General features: G+C 40.1%; 4 protein-coding genes and 1 long non-coding RNA gene across 5 annotated transcripts in view; 3 read left to right on the top strand and 2 right to left on the bottom strand.

Annotated features, from left to right (window-relative positions):
• abca3b (ATP-binding cassette, sub-family A (ABC1), member 3b) overlaps positions 1-2,085 on the top strand; it is a gene marked incomplete at its 3' end in the record, with an annotated part of 31,205 nt that extends 29,120 nt beyond the window's left edge. Inside the window, exons 35-39 of the mRNA XM_079564316.1 lie at positions 241-401; positions 953-1,132; positions 1,232-1,373; positions 1,437-1,621; positions 1,687-2,085. Of these exons, the coding sequence (XP_079420442.1) occupies positions 241-401; positions 953-1,132; positions 1,232-1,373; positions 1,437-1,621; positions 1,687-2,085 (1,067 nt within the window). The remainder of the gene's footprint in view (positions 1-240; positions 402-952; positions 1,133-1,231; positions 1,374-1,436; positions 1,622-1,686) is intronic.
• Positions 2,086-4,132: 2,047 nt separating this feature from the next.
• LOC306969489 lies at positions 4,133-5,694 on the bottom strand. The gene is made up of 3 exons (XR_013793328.1): positions 5,528-5,694; positions 4,283-4,892; positions 4,133-4,216 (listed from the first exon to the last, which is right to left on the bottom strand). It is a non-coding gene; the product is annotated as an uncharacterized lncRNA (long non-coding RNA).
• A 38-nt stretch (positions 5,695-5,732) lies between these two features.
• On the top strand, positions 5,733-7,640 carry rnps1 (RNA binding protein S1, serine-rich domain). The gene is made up of 7 exons (XM_079565054.1): positions 5,733-5,806; positions 6,109-6,252; positions 6,332-6,505; positions 6,580-6,685; positions 6,801-6,954; positions 7,029-7,170; positions 7,244-7,640. Coding segments are annotated over exons 1-7 (828 nt in total). The 5' UTR covers positions 5,733-5,804; the 3' UTR covers positions 7,350-7,640.
• Positions 7,641-8,051: 411 nt separating this feature from the next.
• Positions 8,052-13,842, top strand: LOC306968504 (arf-GAP with dual PH domain-containing protein 1-like). Its single transcript, XM_079563887.1, has 11 exons — positions 8,052-8,321; positions 9,047-9,177; positions 9,289-9,380; positions 9,994-10,076; positions 12,130-12,242; positions 12,310-12,456; positions 12,692-12,775; positions 12,952-13,014; positions 13,090-13,161; positions 13,234-13,462; positions 13,526-13,842. Exons 1-11 carry the CDS (start codon positions 8,231-8,233, stop codon positions 13,552-13,554), a joined length of 1,134 nt encoding a protein of 377 aa, XP_079420013.1. The 5' UTR covers positions 8,052-8,230; the 3' UTR covers positions 13,555-13,842.
• A 117-nt stretch (positions 13,843-13,959) lies between these two features.
• The window catches only part of LOC306969227 (ras-related protein Rab-26-like), a 10,373-nt gene continuing 6,253 nt past the window's right edge, over positions 13,960-18,079 (bottom strand). The window contains exons 3-7 of the mRNA XM_079564826.1: positions 16,896-16,926; positions 15,985-16,050; positions 15,850-15,906; positions 15,582-15,658; positions 13,960-14,794 (exon numbers count right to left, since the gene is read on the bottom strand). Coding sequence (XP_079420952.1) covers positions 14,701-14,794; positions 15,582-15,658; positions 15,850-15,906; positions 15,985-16,050; positions 16,896-16,926 — 325 coding nt within the window. The 3' untranslated portion in view covers positions 13,960-14,700. The remainder of the gene's footprint in view (positions 14,795-15,581; positions 15,659-15,849; positions 15,907-15,984; positions 16,051-16,895; positions 16,927-18,079) is intronic.

Genomic DNA, 18,079 nt, shown 5'->3' with positions numbered 1-18,079 from the left:
GCTTAATAGCTAAATGCACATTGTAGGCTTCATAGCAATCAGACAAAAGGCATTAAAATGTATTATTGCTCGATCATGTTGAAAGGTAATTTTCCCAGTGGAAAATACGAGACGGGGTGGCGTTCATGTGCAATTTTCTACTAGTCATATGGTATATAACACATTAAAAAGATCACATAAACTTACAAACCGTTTCTATGATGAAATATGTTTGTTTTACTGAAACAAATGTTCTTGCAGGAAAACCATTTGACACAATGCGACCCGTAAACCATGCCACATCTAACATAATCTCATCGATTGTATATGGGAGCAGATTTGAATATGACGATTCCAGATTCAAAAACATGGTGGCAAGAGCCAATGAGAATATTCGTGCTGCTGGTTCTGTATCAATACAGGTAATCTCATTCCTAATATACAAACAGCAATGGGACCATTGGTTCTTTTCTAACCTTGTTCAGTGTTTCACTATGGGAATTGCCTCGGCTGTGACCATCAACGGAAGCTCCAATGGTACCGTGTGTTTGTGACAGACAGGATGACAGTCAGTGCTTAATTTGTAAATTAGTATTTTCAGGAACACTTTTGGTGATGCCCCAATTAAGCACTGATGACAGTACCTAGGGCTATGGCCCTTCTCCTAGGTACAGCCAGCCGCCTCCTGTAAACATTCTCGCTTTCTTCCAGTGTGGAAGCCACAGCTCCCACAGCGCTTCTTCTGGCCAGCAAGCTAGCTTCTATTTAACAGTCGTTGACAAGCACAGTTTCAAACAGAATGTTTGTCTAATTGCTTTATTTATTGTATGAGTTGAAAATACAAAAAGTATTCATACTATGATTTTTTTTTTTTGGTTTGTTTTTTTTACACCAACTAGTAATAATTATAATGATGATGCTTGCTATTCTTCGTCATTTTAATGTATTTAACCAATTTACTTTTGTATTGCAGCTTTACAACATGTTTCCCAGGTTGTGCTCATGGACAAAAGATCGGAAGCATATAATGAAACGAAGTGTTGACGGTATCAATGATGTCCTTGATTTGGTCATGAGTTTGAAAGAGACACTGAACCCTCAGCTGTGCCGTAGTTTTATTGACTGCTTTCTGATCCGAAAGAAGAAAGAGGAGGTCAGACTCGTTTGTGTTAATATAGGCTATTATACAGTATATATTATGTTATATTGTACATTCTACTTCTATTTTACACCCTTATGTTCTTTACTATAGGATTTGCACAACATGGAGACCCACTACCATGACAAGAATCTGACCTTCTCAGTAACCAGCTTGTTTGCGGCTGGTACAGACACCACTGCTGCTACAGTCAGATGGGGTCTACTGTTTCTGGCCAAGTATCCACACATTCAAAGTAAGGACCAAGAATCTTTGTGATAAACTGTCAGTATAGTCATTGCTTTTTTATGTGTGTCAGACCAGGTCCATGAAGAGCTCGACAGAGTAGTTGGAAGTCGTCGGATTTTTGTGGAGGACCGGAAGAACTTACCCTACACTGATGCAGTCATACATGAGACGCAGAGACTGGCAAACATTGTCCCACAGTCCATCCCTCACAAAACCAGCAGAGATGTGACCTTTCAGGGCTACTTCATTAAAAAGGTCAGTTATTTGTGACTATGGCAAACAACAAAAAGCAGTACAACCTCTTACAAACTTGTCAACAGGGTACAGTTGTAATTCCACTCCTCACGTCTGTGCTATATGATGAGAGTGAATGGGAGAGCCCTCATACTTTCAACCCTTCTCATTTCTTGGACAAAGATGGTAAATTCATCAAGAGAGATGCTTTTCTACCCTTTTCTGCAGGTAAACAACAATGGCAAAGTCTTTTGCTTTTAAATAACATTCATGAATGTACTGAATTGTCATATTCTGTAGGTCGTAGGGCATGTCTGGGTGAGGGTTTGGCAAAGATGGAGTTATTCCTGATTTTCACCACACTTCTCCAGCGCTTTTGCTTCAGCCCTGCACCTGGAATCAAAGAGGAGGACTTACTGTTGACTCCATCGGTGGGCTTCACCCTCACCCCATCACCCCACAAGCTGTGTGCAACTATTCGCTGAAACTATCATAATATTTTTCAACTTCAACTGTTTATCATATTGTTCAAGCAGTGAAAGAGCTTTTCCCACAAAGATTTATTTTGTGCGTTTCAAACGCACAAATAACACATCTTGTTTGATCTGTACTGCAAATGCAATTTAAACACACTAATTACTAAACATATTTCAAGATAAATCACTCACATATTTGCATCCATATACCAGACATATCTTGCTTATTGCACATCTTGTAACCATAGAAATGTTACATAACTGTGTTAACCACAGTGTGATAAAAATAAATACATTTTTTTTTATTGTGCAACACAATTTTTCATGATATAACATGATTGTCCTTATTTGCATGGGACTGAATGAAGATATGTATACGAGCGATCGCTGTTATTGTTTACTTCCGCAATTTTCGCCGGATTTTTTGGTGAATGGTAGGCAACAGCTGATGCATCCAGGCCCCTAACATGGTTTTATAAAATGATAGATCTGTTACAGTGCAAGAGAAGCAATGCCCTGTTTATGGACATTGTTTTTGCCAATCATAGGATTTTAATAAAATGTTTATCAAATATGAAAACGTAAAATGCCTACCACGGCCAACAGATGTGACGACATCGCGATCGCTCGTATGGATCAATATTTAACAGCTACAGTCTATAGTCAATAAAATGATAATTGTCATATTGTATTGTTCAAATGGATTTTTTTTTAGTTTGTCACAATCCCTCGTGGACATCTGAATTTTCAAATTAATTAAATTTACTCTACAACAAAAAGGTCAGCTTTAAAGGGACTATACAGAGTTTAAAAATGTTCTAATTATGTGTTTTCCTCCCCCTACATGTTCCAGCCATGTCCTAATGTGTAGAATGAGCCCAGACCTGTTCACCACAACTGCCTCTCAAATCCTGCACTCAAAAACGTGTTACTTCGGGTCCTAAATGCCGCCTTGCACAAGCTTAACATAGAAGGTGCAGTTACACGTATGACCTGAGGTGGCAGTAGTGAGTATAAAATGGCGAACTTGCATCTAGCCCCTTTAAGGGCCTTCCACTTTTATATTATTAACTTGATCTGGCATAGAATTGCTCAGTGACAAAACCGCAGCGTTGGAAATGTGACAGTCTGGGAAAGTTCTTACTGCACAGCTGTTAGAAAAGTTTGTCAGTTTGTTCTCTGTGAATGTCTGATTACTAGGTTGGTTGTAAGCCAACACATAGTTTTGTGTGAATCCTGACATGTGCGCTTGAGTGTTTTGCTCTTGGTACAGGGGTGAAGAAATAAGAGGAAGGCTCTCGGCGCTGCTACATGCGGCAAAACCATTGATGCTGGTAGGACTAAATTCAGGAAGTTTAAAGGGCTCAGTTGTTTCTAAAACATCCATGGCGTTGAAACTTGGCTGGGCTTGGCTGCACTGAGTATATGTTTCTTGGCTACAAGTAAAAGAGTCTTGGTTAAAAGAGGTAGATTTAGACAAAGAAGGTGAGGGAGTTTTTTGCTGCTGCTGAACAGCGCTACAACATCCCATTTTGGAGGACATACTCTGAAGAGTGCTGAGGATTTGCTTTTGAACATTCGTCTGCTGCACTTGCTCACGCTCCAAACGACACTGTTGCTCAACCAGCATCCTTACTGCCACTCCCAAGACACGCACTTCAGAACTTAGGGTTTGAATCTGGTCCTGCAGAAGAACTCCCACTCTCGATTCCTGAACACTTTGTTTGGGGCTTGAAGTCCCCTCATTGTGGCTTGCTGCTTGGCAGCTTGGTGCTATTGGTAGCCGTAAATTTGAGGTCCCAGAAACTGAACATGCAACAGATTGACTTGGAAGTCGAATGCCAATTCGAGGAGGGGGGTGAGGTGATCGAACAGATGGAATAGGCCTTTGAACTGAGAAACAGAGAGATGAAGTTCCTCCCAATCCTTTGGACTGACTTTCCATAGGAGTCTGTAAACAAACACAAGAGTGTTACGCTAAATATATAGATTATGTCCTTATTCATTCAACACTATGAATCTTCTTTAAATGTCTCACCCTTTCGTTTGAATTGCATGCATTTGACTTTTGTTGCGCAACATTTCTCAAATTGTCACCCTGTAGACAAGTCTGATCTCTCCTTACCAGTGACGCCACCTGCTGACAAAGATACAAACAATAAAATTTCAATATTTGTAGTTTGGAGACAAAAAGATTTGAAAGTACCTTTATTCTGTGTGATAAAGCTTTGTCCAAAATCCTTTTACGCGCAGCCAACATGGAGCTGGTAGCTGGTGAAGGACTGATTCTCTTTCGAATTAATGCTGGAGTAATTTCTCCTGTGGTACATGCCACACTTGTTGTGGCCTTTGTTGCAGTGGCTTGAGCAAGAGTTTGTGTCTTCTGTGCAAGAGAAGAGACACTGACAATCTTGATCTCATCTTCTTCCTTGTGTCCTTGCCCATGGCTGTTACCGCTGCTGCCACATGACCCTGTTGGCTTTATGTTATTTGGATTTGCAGAGTTAGCTACAAAACCACACTGCTGTGACTGCTGAGAGGAGTTCCGTAATAGATTTTGCAGGTGAATGGCACTCCATTTCTCTGGAGCACGTATTCCTTGAGCTTGCATCTTAGAAGCTGATGTATCCACAGGACAAACACGCCCCGGAGGTCTTCCCTGAAACTCTCTCAAAAACAGATAAATTGCTTGTGCAGACACCTTGATGTTGTCCAGCTCCAGTACAGCTTTGATTTTTCGAAAACTCAGTCCAGCCTTTCGGAGCTCCACAACTTTGTGTTTGGCAGCCTCATCAAGACGACCCATGGTTGGTGCCCTATTGTAAAATAATGCTGTAAATAAAGGTTTCAATGAAAAATAACCATTTAAATATAAAACATTTGCCAAAACAAGTTTTATTTCTATCTACATTGTTTTGTTTGGTCATATCAATCTGTCTGGAACTCTGCCATATACTGAAAAAATTTGCACCGCTGACATTATTTTTTTATAGTCTGCTCTAACTTTGTTTTTTATTATTTGCATTCATTGTATATAAGATACTTTTATGTACTATTTAATTGATTGCACATTTCCTGTGTTTCTTGAGAGCTGATTTAGCAAGTGAATTTCTCCATTGTGAGCTTGATAAGGGATTATCTTACCTTACTGTGTTATGGATGTATAAACATTTTTTTTTTGGACAAAACTTAGATTTTTGCTACTTATATTTCTTTTCTAAACACTGCTGCATTTTAAGCATCTATGTCAGAAGGATTGTTTCAACAAGATAAACATTCCGTGTAAATGATCTCGGTGCAACCAGGATTCTGTGTATTTTCTATTTCCCTGAAATGCATGACTGAGGCAAGGAGGCTGACGATATGTGATGCACGTTTAAACCAGATATATCAAAATATGAGACGAGACATTGCTAACAGCTAACATAACATTGATGAAAGAGATTCTCACCACAAAACGCCTGTCACAGACAATGCCGCGCTTCTTAATTCGTCGAAATAACTTGAATATGGCAATAAAACATATGACACACTTGGCAAACAATAAAAACTTACAACGAGCACATTTTTTTTTTCAAACAAGTCAGTACACTAAAGAAAACAATTTTGTTATGGTTGTATGTGGCGCTTTTGTGAGCACGCAACTTCCGGTTTGACGTCATCACCTGGCGACGCTCTCTCGGGCCACAAGTTGTTTGAATAATCCTTCAATCGAAAGAAAAATCAACATGTAAGTGTAAAAACATGTACAATTAGAGATCAAATTCGTTTTCCTCTTACTTGCCGTTTTATTTTCCAGTTTGAGTTCTGTGTAGTAAATATAACTTTCTTATATATTCGTCGAGAGCCCTAAACGTTGCAGGAGAGCGTTGAATAGAGTCAAAGTCTCTCGTACTGTTGTGTTGAAAAGCATGTTTTTTCTTGCCCTGTGGTGATACTCTGCTTCTTCTTTTGTTCTTTATTCGCCTTGGAACCAATTGGTGTATTCTATTTTTTGTTCTTGTGACTACATTTTCTTTTGTTTAAATGTAGGGCACCATCACCGACAAAGCGCAAGGAGGAAGAAAAAGCAAAAGACCGGGGTAAGGACAAGACTATCAAAGATGATGACAAACAGCGCGGACGAGACAAAGTCAGGAAACGCCGCAGTGCTTCTAGTGGGAGTAGCAGCAGCAGGTTTGAGTTCAAAATCCTGTTTTCACTTATTCTTTGGTCGGTGACTGTTTATTTATGTACAGTATCTCTATATTTGTAGGTCCAGCTCATCTTCAAGCAGCAGCTCTGGCTCCAGCTCAGGCTCCTCCAGTGGTTCCAGTTCTTCAGGCTCTAGTGGTTCTTCTAGCTCTCGTTCCTCCTCCTCTTCAAGCTCATCTGGGTCGCCTAGTCCCAGCCGCAGACGTCATGATAACCGCCGCAGATCTCGTTCAACGTGAGTATTTTTTACATTTGGAGGGATATTGATTAATCGCTTTATTCTCAGTATTTCAACATGCATTTCAACAGGTCTAAAACACAGAAGAAAACCGATGAGAAGGAAAGAAGGAAAAGGAGCCCAACCCCTAAGCCAACAAAGGTTCATGTAGGTCGTCTGACAAAAAATGTCACAAAGGTCAGTCGAGAAAAACTTAAAAGAAAATAGATTAAATAAAAGATTAAATAAACAATACCATTTGTTTGAGTTAGGGGATTTTTCACAGTTATGGACAAATGTGCTTTTGTCTTAGGAACACATAGTGGAAATCTTTTCAACTTATGGGAAAATCAAAATGGTTGACGTGCTCATGGACAGAGTTCACCCTCACCTGTGCAAAGGCTCTGCGTATGTAGAGTTTGAAACTTCAGAAGAAGCCCAGAAAGCACTGAAACACATGGATGGAGGTAAAAACAAATATACACACAAACAATGAAACTTTTTTTTGTTTTACTGTTAGTAAATGTGGTAACTATTACAGGGCAAATAGATGGCCAAGAAATAACTGCGCAAGCTGTACTGCCTCAGCGTATTCGACTGCCACCTCGGAGGTTTTCCCCACCTCGTAGAATGCCTCCACCCCCCCCAATGTGGCGCCGCAGCCCACCTCGCATGAGACGGCGGTAGGTTTACTAGCTACAGACCATTATGTTTGAAAAGATTTTTCTTCCTAACTTCTACTGCCTGTATTTAAAGATCCCGTTCACCGAGACGGCGCTCACCAATCCGCCGCCGCTCACGCTCCAGGTCTCCAGGACGCAGACGTCACCGCTCTCGTTCAAGCTCCAACTCCTCCCGTTAAACGTAGAACAGTTTTCTTGGAAACCCTCTTCCTGGTCTACTGGGTGCTTTAGAAATAATTCTCTGCTTTGTAGCCAATTTAAATGCTGATCTTACTCAAGACAGTGAATATGGTGTCTTTCTTTTAAACAAAAGCTCTATTCTTTTGAATTTTGTTACTTCGAAGGCTACTTCTCTGCATAATTCTTTGTATTTTCAACACAGATGTTTGGTGTATTTTTTTTTAAAACCATATCACAGCAAATGAAGTAGTGAAATACACTGGTTGCAAATAGTTTGACCATTCTCCCAAATGTTTTTTGTTTCTTAATATTTTGTAATTTTTATTACTTCATTATACAAAAAAACTACAGAAATAAAACCACATTTTAGAAAACGGTTTAATTGTATTCCTTTTACATATGGTTGACTTACATTAGATTTAATCTCTTTCCTTTTATTGTAAAGAGGCGGGTCGGTTTCTCTTCTGTAACTGCTTCAGTGGAATTATTTATACTCTTAATAAAAAAGAAGTTGGTCTTCCTTCTAAGTGACAAAAACTCCATGGTGACATAACATGGATGCAATGTTATTTTCTCAGAAATGTTCACATTATTTTATGAAACTATCCTTTTTAATGTTTGTTTCTTCGAATTAAGTCTTTATTCGAGCCCTCCTCCAGGAGGTGTAAGGAGCCGCGCCGGCCCACTACTTGGAGTCGCGCTACAGATGTGACTGAAGCGCTAAAAGTTCACATCCTTTCAATGGCTCTCTCTTATATCAAGAGACACTGCGTGTTTTTAAGCGGTCGACTTTTAACTCCACTGTTTATGAGAATAACGTCTTTAATGCAGGAAGGAAGGACGCAATAGATGCTGTGAGAGGCACACACAGCGCCGCACGATGGCTGTAGATCAGGACAAGAACAGGCAGCGCGTTAAACAGCTCTTGAAAAAACCTGGTAACAGCTTGTGCGCGGACTGCGGAGCGGCAGGTAATGGCTTTTCCTCCCTGTTACTTTGAGATGACTTTGTTTAAGTGTCATTATATTTTGTATGTACCGGCTGCAGCTTTGTCATAGGCGTGTTTTTACCACATGAGTGTCCCCATATCCTGAAAATGGGCGTAGTTTTCAGGTTTATGAATTTAGATGAATGCACCTTCATTTTTAGATGACTGATTCCAGTTCAGTCCAATTGCTGTCTGTTATCAAACAGTTTTGAAGTAACCTACTAAATATTTTATAACCATTGTGGATATGTTGAAATGTATGTCATTTCTTGGTTTCTTGGTTCTTGGACCCATATGTGGCTCCCATGGAGCTATTTGTAGAAACTATGGGCTGGGCTTACAATACATAAGTTCCTTGTCTCCTCTGCACAGATGCACATCCTTCATGTGTGTTCTGTGTGATTATGAACCAGGAAGGGAAGCCACAGCATTTTGTGTTATTTGAAGTGTGATGTAATGCAGAGCATTTGAGCTTTATGACCTAATTTGGTCTTTTTGGCATTAATTATTCTCTTTTGGCTAAAGCCCTACACCTTTTACCTCACAAGCCTCTATCATTTAGAAAGTAGATCAGAGGGCCTCACTTCCTACTGTCTGTGTGGGAGAAATGAAAGTGTTGAGACCTACATTTGTTTATGATCTTTTATTGTCCTTTGTGAAAAATGAATTATTGTAAGTAACTTTTTTCAACAAATAATTGTGCTGCAGATCCAGAATGGGCTTCGTACACACTGGGTACATTTGTGTGTCAGAGCTGTTCTGGTCTCCACAGAAACATTGCCCAAATCAGTAAGGTTAAGTCTGTGCTACTTGACCCCTGGCGTTCGTCTGAAGTGGAGGTAAAAGCGAGAGACAGACCATACATTGCATGCAATACAAATACATTCACGAGAAGTCATTGCTTTTAGGTTTAGTTATGTGAAGCTAACACACTTCTTATATGGTCGCAGCTCATGGATTCCTTTGGTAATGATGCAGTCAGGGCCAAATACGAACAGCAAGTTCCTGCCTTCTATTACCGGCCGTCACACACAGACTGCATGTAAGCTCTCAGTGCTGTTTTGGAAAGTGATCATTGGGAATAGGGATTTATCTCACTTATGCTAATTCCATACAACTTTTGATTGGGATGCACAAGGTTCATATTTTTCCTGTAGTAGGAAAAATGTCCCCTGCATTGGACCCATTCATGCCTCTGGGGCAACTGAGGCTGCCAGTAGTAGTGGGCTTCCACCGTACAGTGCCCCGGGACCCATCTACAGACCTTGAACTAGATTTGTGGTTGGGAAGCAAAACTAGCTGGAAGATTAGGAAACACCACCTCACGCTGCCTCTTCAGTTAATTGGCCACTTGATCACCTTGATCACCTGGCAGCTTAATGTCATTTTACATTACATTTTATATAAACAGGATGTGTTTTTCAGTAATTATAAAACCCTCTATTATGAGCCATAATATCGACTGAAGACAAATTAGAAACAAACGTATCTTTTCTTAGATAGTCTAGCGATTTATTGTTAGTATATTTTTTTACCCAATAATGGTAGTTAATCGATTAACTGATTAAACAATAAACGCCCATTGTTCACGATCATCAAAAAGTGTATTGATGTAGATCCAGTTGTAATGTAAGTAACCGACTCTAATTATTCAGGCTTCTTCGAGAACAGTGGATCCGTGCCAAGTATGAGAGGAAGGAGTTCATTCATGTGGAGAAGCAAGAGCCATACACTGCAGGTTTGAAGAATTACATGCAGCACACTGGCTTTAGAAAGATCAATTACTTATATTATATTTTGTTGTACGGTCATTTTAAATAATTTCGGCATTGTTTTAATGAATAGAAATATGCCCCAAGAAAGAATCAATTTATTTTCAGAGACACCGTATTCTTTTATATTCCTTTTATTGATCAAATGCGTTACACAACTTCTATTCTAAGTATTTCCTTGATTTAGTCTTTGTCAATAGAGCCTTGTGCTTGCAGCATGTGGTTCTCTGTGTTCGTCTCTCAGCTAAACAATAGACTCTTTTGTTTAAATGCATTGTGTAATATCCAACACTGATGAATAAACATGACCCCGATTGTAAACAATGTTTGAATGCAAATTAAGATAGTAAATCAAGTCAACATCTTTGCAGAGCCTTACTACACAAGCTGCTACGTCTTGAGAGACAACTTCCTGTTCTTTGAATGAATAACTGCTATGTGTTGTTATGGGTGCTTCGGGCCTCCCACTTTTTGTTCTCAGCGCTCGAAGAAAGCGTTGTACTGCAGAACTGATGAAACTGGTTTTACAATCAGTCATTGCTTAAACCTTGGGGCAAACAAAAGTGACCTTCTCCATTTTTATATTATGCAATACACCTCAACACACACGTTAACAAAAATATTTAAAGTATGTATTTTTCATTAAGGCTTTGCGGTGTTTGACTTATGACAATGCTTTTGCCTCCTTGGCGTTACTAGAATGGATCGAGTTGCTCATGTCATAAACCTCTTACTTCACAGCGAATAGTGAGTGGGTTTGACCGATGAGCTTCTGTGAGTGAGATGGCTGTATTTGGTTATGACCCAAAGAGGAAGCAGTCAGTCACAGCACAGAATTATTTATATCAACTAAAAAAAAAAAAAAGCGGGGCTCGTTGTAGCGCTAGGTGAGAAAACCCACAACTACAAACAAGACAATGGATTTTCATGTGGTTAAGTGTTAGAGGAAGCCCAGGTCAGGCCCTGCAAAGTAATTATATAGGCTGCGTGATGTTGTTGCGCTATATAGTCGGCGAGAAATCATGTCCGTGGCTCACAGACAGGAAACGTCTTGAACTGACTCTATTTCTTCATTTTTTTCTCTGGGTTTGGGATGGGAAATGGTGTAGCTGGATTTTTTATTTCACGTGGGAGGAGTTTTGAACAACAGTTACATCAGACTCCAACCTGTGACTCAGGACTTCGACGCCTTTCCAAGTAGTTCTCCAAAAACTTTCTAGATTTCTACATAAGCTTGACACATCAAAACGACTCCTATGAAGTCACAATCTGAAATGTAGCTAAATTGTAAAACATGTTTTCCCCCCTTCGGGACAAAATACCATCTTTGCATCTATCTGCCCCTAGTTACTCACTCATCTTCAAAGCATTAGTAGCTCTCTGCTGTTTCTAGTTCTTAAAGGAACAGGCCGCCGTTTTTCCATACTGAGATATGTTCTTACCTGAGCTTAGGTGAGTTGATATATACCTGTCTGGTCTGTGTGCGTGCCCGTGAAAGAGCTTGGCCGCTTCTAACTTCACCCTGTTTGGAGCTATAAGAATATACTGGGAGAGGCCAAATGTGAACAACATCTTTGGTCTTTTTGCATGACTGAGGGCACACAGTTCTTCCATACTGAGATATGTTCTTACCTGAGCTTAGACAAGTTGATAGGTACCTGTCTGGTCTTTGTGCGTGCCCGTGGAAGAGTGTGGCCGCTTCCAACTTCACCCCGTTTGGAGCTATAGGAATATGCTGGGAGAGGCCAAATGCTAGGAACATCTTTGGTCGTTGTACAAACACCAGACAGGTACGCATCAACTCATATAAGCTCAGGTAAGAACATATGGAACGTATGGAAAAATGGTGGCCTGTTCCTTTAAAAGGGGAAACATCTCCGTAACATGGTGTTTAAAGAAATAATACTGAGTTATAAAATGTCTTTAGGGTGAGAGGGAATAGAGCGATGTAGTGTTGCCATAACTGTCAAGCATTTGTTGGTGAGTTACATCAGTCTAATACATAATTTGTATTCTCAGGTTACAGAGAAGGCGTTTTATGGAAACGCGGCAGAGACAATGGGCAGTACCTCAGTCGAAAGTTCATTCTGTCTGAACGAGAGGGCGTGCTGAAGTACTTTATCAAAAACGATGTAGGTACAGTTTATATGTTTATCTTCCCTGATGTTTCTCAACTTAAGCTGTTTGTTTTTTTGGCAGGCCAGAGAGCCCAAAGCCATTATGAAGATCGATAGCGTGAATGCCTGCTTCCAACCTCTAAAAATTGGCATAGCGCATGGTTTACAGATCACGTATTTGAAGGACAACAGCACCAGAAATATATTTGTGTATCACGAGGACGGCAAGGTATAATATATAATATCTCTCTATCTACCTGTCTGAAATGTTTTGCTTTGGATCGGTTTCAAACACATCTATCTTATACTTAAGTTGGGTACACATTGGTCAAAAACTGATATAGTATATGAAAATGTTCAGACTAGTCTCCAAGCATGTTTTTGATGAGGGGATAACATTGTAACATGATAAAAACATGATATATTCCATGTTGTCACTGTGAGTTCAAATGTTCACTGTTTAGGAGATGGTCGACTGGTTCAATGCCATCAGAGCTGTCAGGTTTCGTTATCTCCAGGGGGCTTTTCCTGTAGCTTCGGTTTCAGAGGTAAGTACAAGCACATGAACAGGACAGTGCAATTTAAACACGCTGCACACATTTCCACTCACAAGCAAGAGGCAAGTATGAAGTGTCTTGCCCAAGGACATAACAGTGTGGCATCTGAATAATGCTGACTCTTTCACCCTTTATAACAATGTTTTTTTTTGCTCTCTGCCCACCAGCTTTTACCAAAACTAACCAGGAGCTACATAAAGGAGGGTTACATGGAGAAAACAGGCCCAAAGGTAGTTTTGTTTTGCGATCAAAATTCAAGTGATAAATGATCCTCAACTTAAGTGACACATTTCTTTCCTTCAAAGCATACCGAGGGTTTTAAAAAAAGGTGGTTTTCAATGGATGACAGGAGACTTATGTACTTCAAAGATCCACTGGTGAGATTTCCGATTGCAGATGCATGCCTTCACCAATAGATGTCACTCTGACTGTGATTTTCCAAAACATAGGATGCCTATGCAAGAGGTGAGGTCTTCATTGGCAGCGAGGACAACAGCTACACAGTGGTCCCGGGCCTCCCACAGGGCGTCCAGGGCAACCACTGGCAGTTTGGCATCACTATTCTAACCCCAGACAGGAAGTTCCTCTTGGCCTGTGAGACTGAGAGAGACCAGATAGAGTGGATGGGCGCAATTCAGAGCGCTATCGACAGACCAATGCTGCCTCATGAGTATGCAGGTTGGTAGATTAAGGCAGTGTTCAAGATGTTTGCAAATGCTGATGGTTTCTGTCTTTTTGCAGTGGAGGCCTATTTCAAACACAAGCCATGACCATACATTTGACAGACTTCACATGCAGAGGATAAGTTACCAAAGTGTTAAGCAATATTTATTTATAATCTTTCATATTGTACTCAGTATTAGAAGAGACGACCAGGTTCACTGTCTTTACTGGCTTACTGATTTGAGCTGATTTGTTCTTGTGTAATTATAGGCTCACATATTTATTACATTTGCCAACGTGTATATGCTGTGCTGTGTGTACTTTATTAATATTACAGGCAATAAAAACAAAATTCATACCCCTTGTCACAGGTGAAGTATGCAAATGGGTAAATTTGTGCAATTTGCTTTTACAGTTTTGTAGCTCAAAGACAATGAAGATAATGAAAGCCATAATAGTAAGCAGAAATCTGCCTCATGTAACACTTGGTCAAAAACAATTATCAAACTGTGTACAAAACGATAAGGTAATAATTTATTATTTAATGTTACAATAAATCAAGAATAAATAATGTACAATCATGATGTTTTTGATATTCTAATCTCGAGTCCCAAGTCTTTACACAGCAGCTTGAAAACTCACTCTATTTGTCTGTATATTAGGCTGAGTAATTTTACATTTTACTGTATCTATGGGGTTCAAATCATATAAAATCAGGGCATTTCCATAGCAATTAAAATTTGCTGTTCAGTCTTTTAAAACGAGTGCACTGTAGTAATCGTTATTACTGTACTTTACACACATTTATTTACAACACTGAATGCTATTCATCTAACGTGCAGAAAGGATATGCTTCTACTGCATTTAAATATACAAAAAATGATGTGCTACTTTCTAATTAAAATGAAAATGTACGAAATTGTGTGTGTGTTTTTTTTCTACATCCAGTTTGTTTTCATGACTCATAATAAGCTATCTGTGCCTGTACATGAAAAAGTGATTTACATCAATATGCTGTACATACAATGAATGAAATGCACGTTCCCCGTGTGAAAACTGAATGCTGGTGATCAAAGGTGTTTGAAGTCGTCGAGTGAGTGCGTAATGTCCCACAAGTCATGATTTCACTATAAGTCCGATGTCTTAAACATGCTTGTAGTTTGTAAAAGACAAAACACTGGTGAGTCTCTGTTTTTATGGTGATAGTTTTTCCCTTGTCGCACATAAATCCAGTCAGTGCAGCAGGCCAGTGTCTAGCAGCAGCCCGCTCCCCTCATCTCTTTGTTGACATATTCTTGGAGCTTGAAATTCTCGCTTGGATCCTTCATAGACCTGTGTTTCAGCTCTCTTTGTTCAAAACCGAGAAAACAACAGAACATTAGTTTCATCTCACACTTTAAAGATATAAATTATAACATTTGTTCCAATACTATGAATAGAAAGCATATTATTAAAATTAGAAATCAAGATTGTGGAAGATGTGGGTCCTACCAGAGTACCCGGAGGAAAGCTAGCTGTGATGCACAAGCACTAACCATTGTGCCACCGTGCCATGAATAGAATAGCAGCAAATCTCTTTTGGACTTTTACGTGGTCAACAACAGTAAAAAAAAGAAAAGAAAAAAGCAACAAAAGTTAACAAGAAGAGCGTGACTAGAAAGTAGCTGACTTCTTTAAAGGTGCATTGTGGAACATTATATGTAAAATTAAAAACGTTTTTATTAGTGTGTATTTGACCTTATAGTGACCCAGTGGTTAGTATGGCGCCTTTACTTTCCATCAGTGTGACCTCTATGACGCTCCAGGATCAATTGTTTTTCGAGTTTCTGATTGGTTTTCACTGGTGATCGACCCTCTCACCAGAAAACCTACACAACACTTGATCCTGGCACATTGAAGAGACCAACATGATCGAACGTAAAGGCGCCATACTAATTACCCATACAGCCATTGGGTCACAGAAAAGTCAGTTACACACAAACATCAAGTTTGTTTTTTTCGAATAAAAAGTTCCATAATGCACCTTTAAGTGAAAATATCCATGTACAGTATTTCCAGTTCATATTCAAAATGAATCTGGCTCTAAGATGTCCCTGAAAACAGGCTGGCTGAAATGTCCTTGTGAAGAACTCACTTTGCCACAGCAGTGAACGCCAGCTCCACGTTTAGACCAGACCTGGCACTGGTCTCCATGAAGGGGACTCCAAACTCCTGCAGAACAGAATATACTCAGAAACACAGTCCATGAGGAAACTGTGGCTTTTAAAACATTTTTAATAAAGTATCTGAAACTCTCTCTTTCATATGACACTCTTTGGGCAATCGTCATTGTGTTGCTTTGAGATGTGTGTCAGGATTCAGGAAACAGCGTCCAAACAAATAATGTAAATGAATGGCTTTACCTTAGCGAGCCTCTCTCCATCTTCTCTTTTCACCACTCTGTCATGTGTGGCATCCGCCTGGCCAAGAGTAATGTCACAGAGTTATTAAAAGCTCTAAATCTGATTACCAAACGGACATATCCCACAATAACTCACCTTGTTTCCAAGCAGCATGAGCACGGCATCTTGTTGTGCATACTCATGGATCTCGCTCAGCCATGCCTAGTAACAAGGACGGAGACAGCTGTTAGCCGCGACCATCAGGCCCCGTGTGCGTCCTGCATACGCACGGAGAGACGAATACAAATGTCCCATTACAGGGTCAGAGAGGAGACCATGTCTGAGGCCCGACAAGGACAAGCTAATCTAATAACAGTAACATAAGTGCAGACATGGCAGATCAAATCTCACTAATGGAGGGGAACGAGAAACTAAAACAGATCATACAAAAAAGCATTTTCTCTGCTGTATTCTCATGTGCTGTGTTTTACTGTAGTAAGAGGTGACTTAAAAACAGTTAGAGACTGAGCCTGTCTAATCTCAATAGGCCACAACAACTCAAACATGATCAATAGGCTAATCCTACAGCTACTTCTGACCATCAGTCTAGCTCAAGATCTGGAGTCATACAAGTTGCGAAAGCATAAGGATTTTTCAAGGACTTCCCCCAAAAAATCATCAACTGAAAGGGCTTTACAACTGGGTGAGAGCATCATGGACCAGCCCTGACTTATTACCACTCAAGGACAGGAGGTCGCCACAAATGGGTGAGAAAGTTTAAATATAAGGCACTTTTAAAGGTATCACCTGTCCATCACTTTTCCTGTTGGGTTTCAAAATAAAAGATAGGTGTCGTCACAATAGCCACAAACGATACACTGGTGGTCACGATATCAGTGTATAGTCTTAGAAAACAACAGAATTAACAGTGACCTAGTGGAAACTGGTATATTTTTTGCTAAAGTTTCAATGCCAAACCAAACTCAAAAATGCTTAGTTGGAAACATTGGATCTGAAAACGTAAAAGTATCACAAAAGTCAAAGTAAACACCACCTTGAACCGTCACCTCCTGCTGGAGACGTGCACAGTTGGAGGGTCTGACAACATCATCGGGGGAGCAAAAAGCTGGCGCGCAGACACAGTGACAGGACGAGACGTCATGACAAAGACCAAAGCGGCGGCAGAGCAGATAAAAGAGCAGCATATGGCGCCTGCACAGAGACAGCGCTCAGGCGACTCGTGCAAGAATCAAAGAAAGAATTCGACTGTTTTTTCCTCGAGTTATGAAACATCACCGATTGGATCAGGGGCGTGTCCAGATATTTTTCGCAGGGATGGCATTTCGAACCTCTTCTCCTTTAGGATTATAGTTTTATGACAATATGAAATAAATGATTAAAAATGCTGTCAGGTTTCTTTTTTCTCAGATTCTAAATTGTCTATATTTTCCCATAGTTTCCAATAGACAGACTGGAATAAGCATTTTTTTTTTATTACTGTATAATATGAAGATGTACAACCCTAGAAATAACTACTAATCTACACACCATGCCTCAGGAAGCCTCCGAGTGTCTGCCTGCATGACCTGGTTTCCCCTCTGGTTCCCTTTTATCTAGTAGTCTCAGCTGGAGTGACAATGCTATTCTTGCCAAACTTTGATCAATCGAGGCATTAACTTTGGAGAGCGGAGATGTCTCTATAACCTGTGGAGCCGACTGAGGCAAGTCGCAGCAACTCTGGAGAAAGTAGGACTTCTCTCCAGAGATGCAGTGTGACTGACACCATCAAGAAGCATGTATTACCAAACAAGCATCTAGAAGTTACAATTGATTCAGCACTTTTCAAATGGAGAAGTTTGCACTGCAGTGCAAGTTGCAGCGGCTCACACTAGTTGGTACTTTTCTGCCCCGGACAGGGTATTTGGAAAGTTAGCAGGCTGTGCATTAGAGGCCGACTGACAAGGGTTTTTCTAAGGCTGATGCCGATATTGTGTGATGTTAATTGGCTGATGCCGATATGCTTGGCCGATATTTTTGTCCAATCTTTCCAAATGTCTGGTCTATAACCCTGGCCGATTTTATTTTATTACTACTTACTAGGTGATCCAATCACAGTTTCTATCGCAGCTTTGATTAGTTGTCATTAGCATATTGTAACTAACTCAGCGATTGATGAATAAAGTATATCTTAACTCAAACTTGAAGCTTAACAATTTTCATTGCGATGTTTCTCACCTCGCCCGAGTTGTGG

This window comes from Gobius niger (assembly GCF_951799975.1).
Source record: "Gobius niger genome assembly, chromosome: 10".
NCBI lineage: Eukaryota > Metazoa > Chordata > Actinopteri > Gobiiformes > Gobiidae > Gobius > Gobius niger.
This window is presented reverse-complemented; position numbering and strand designations above follow the sequence as displayed.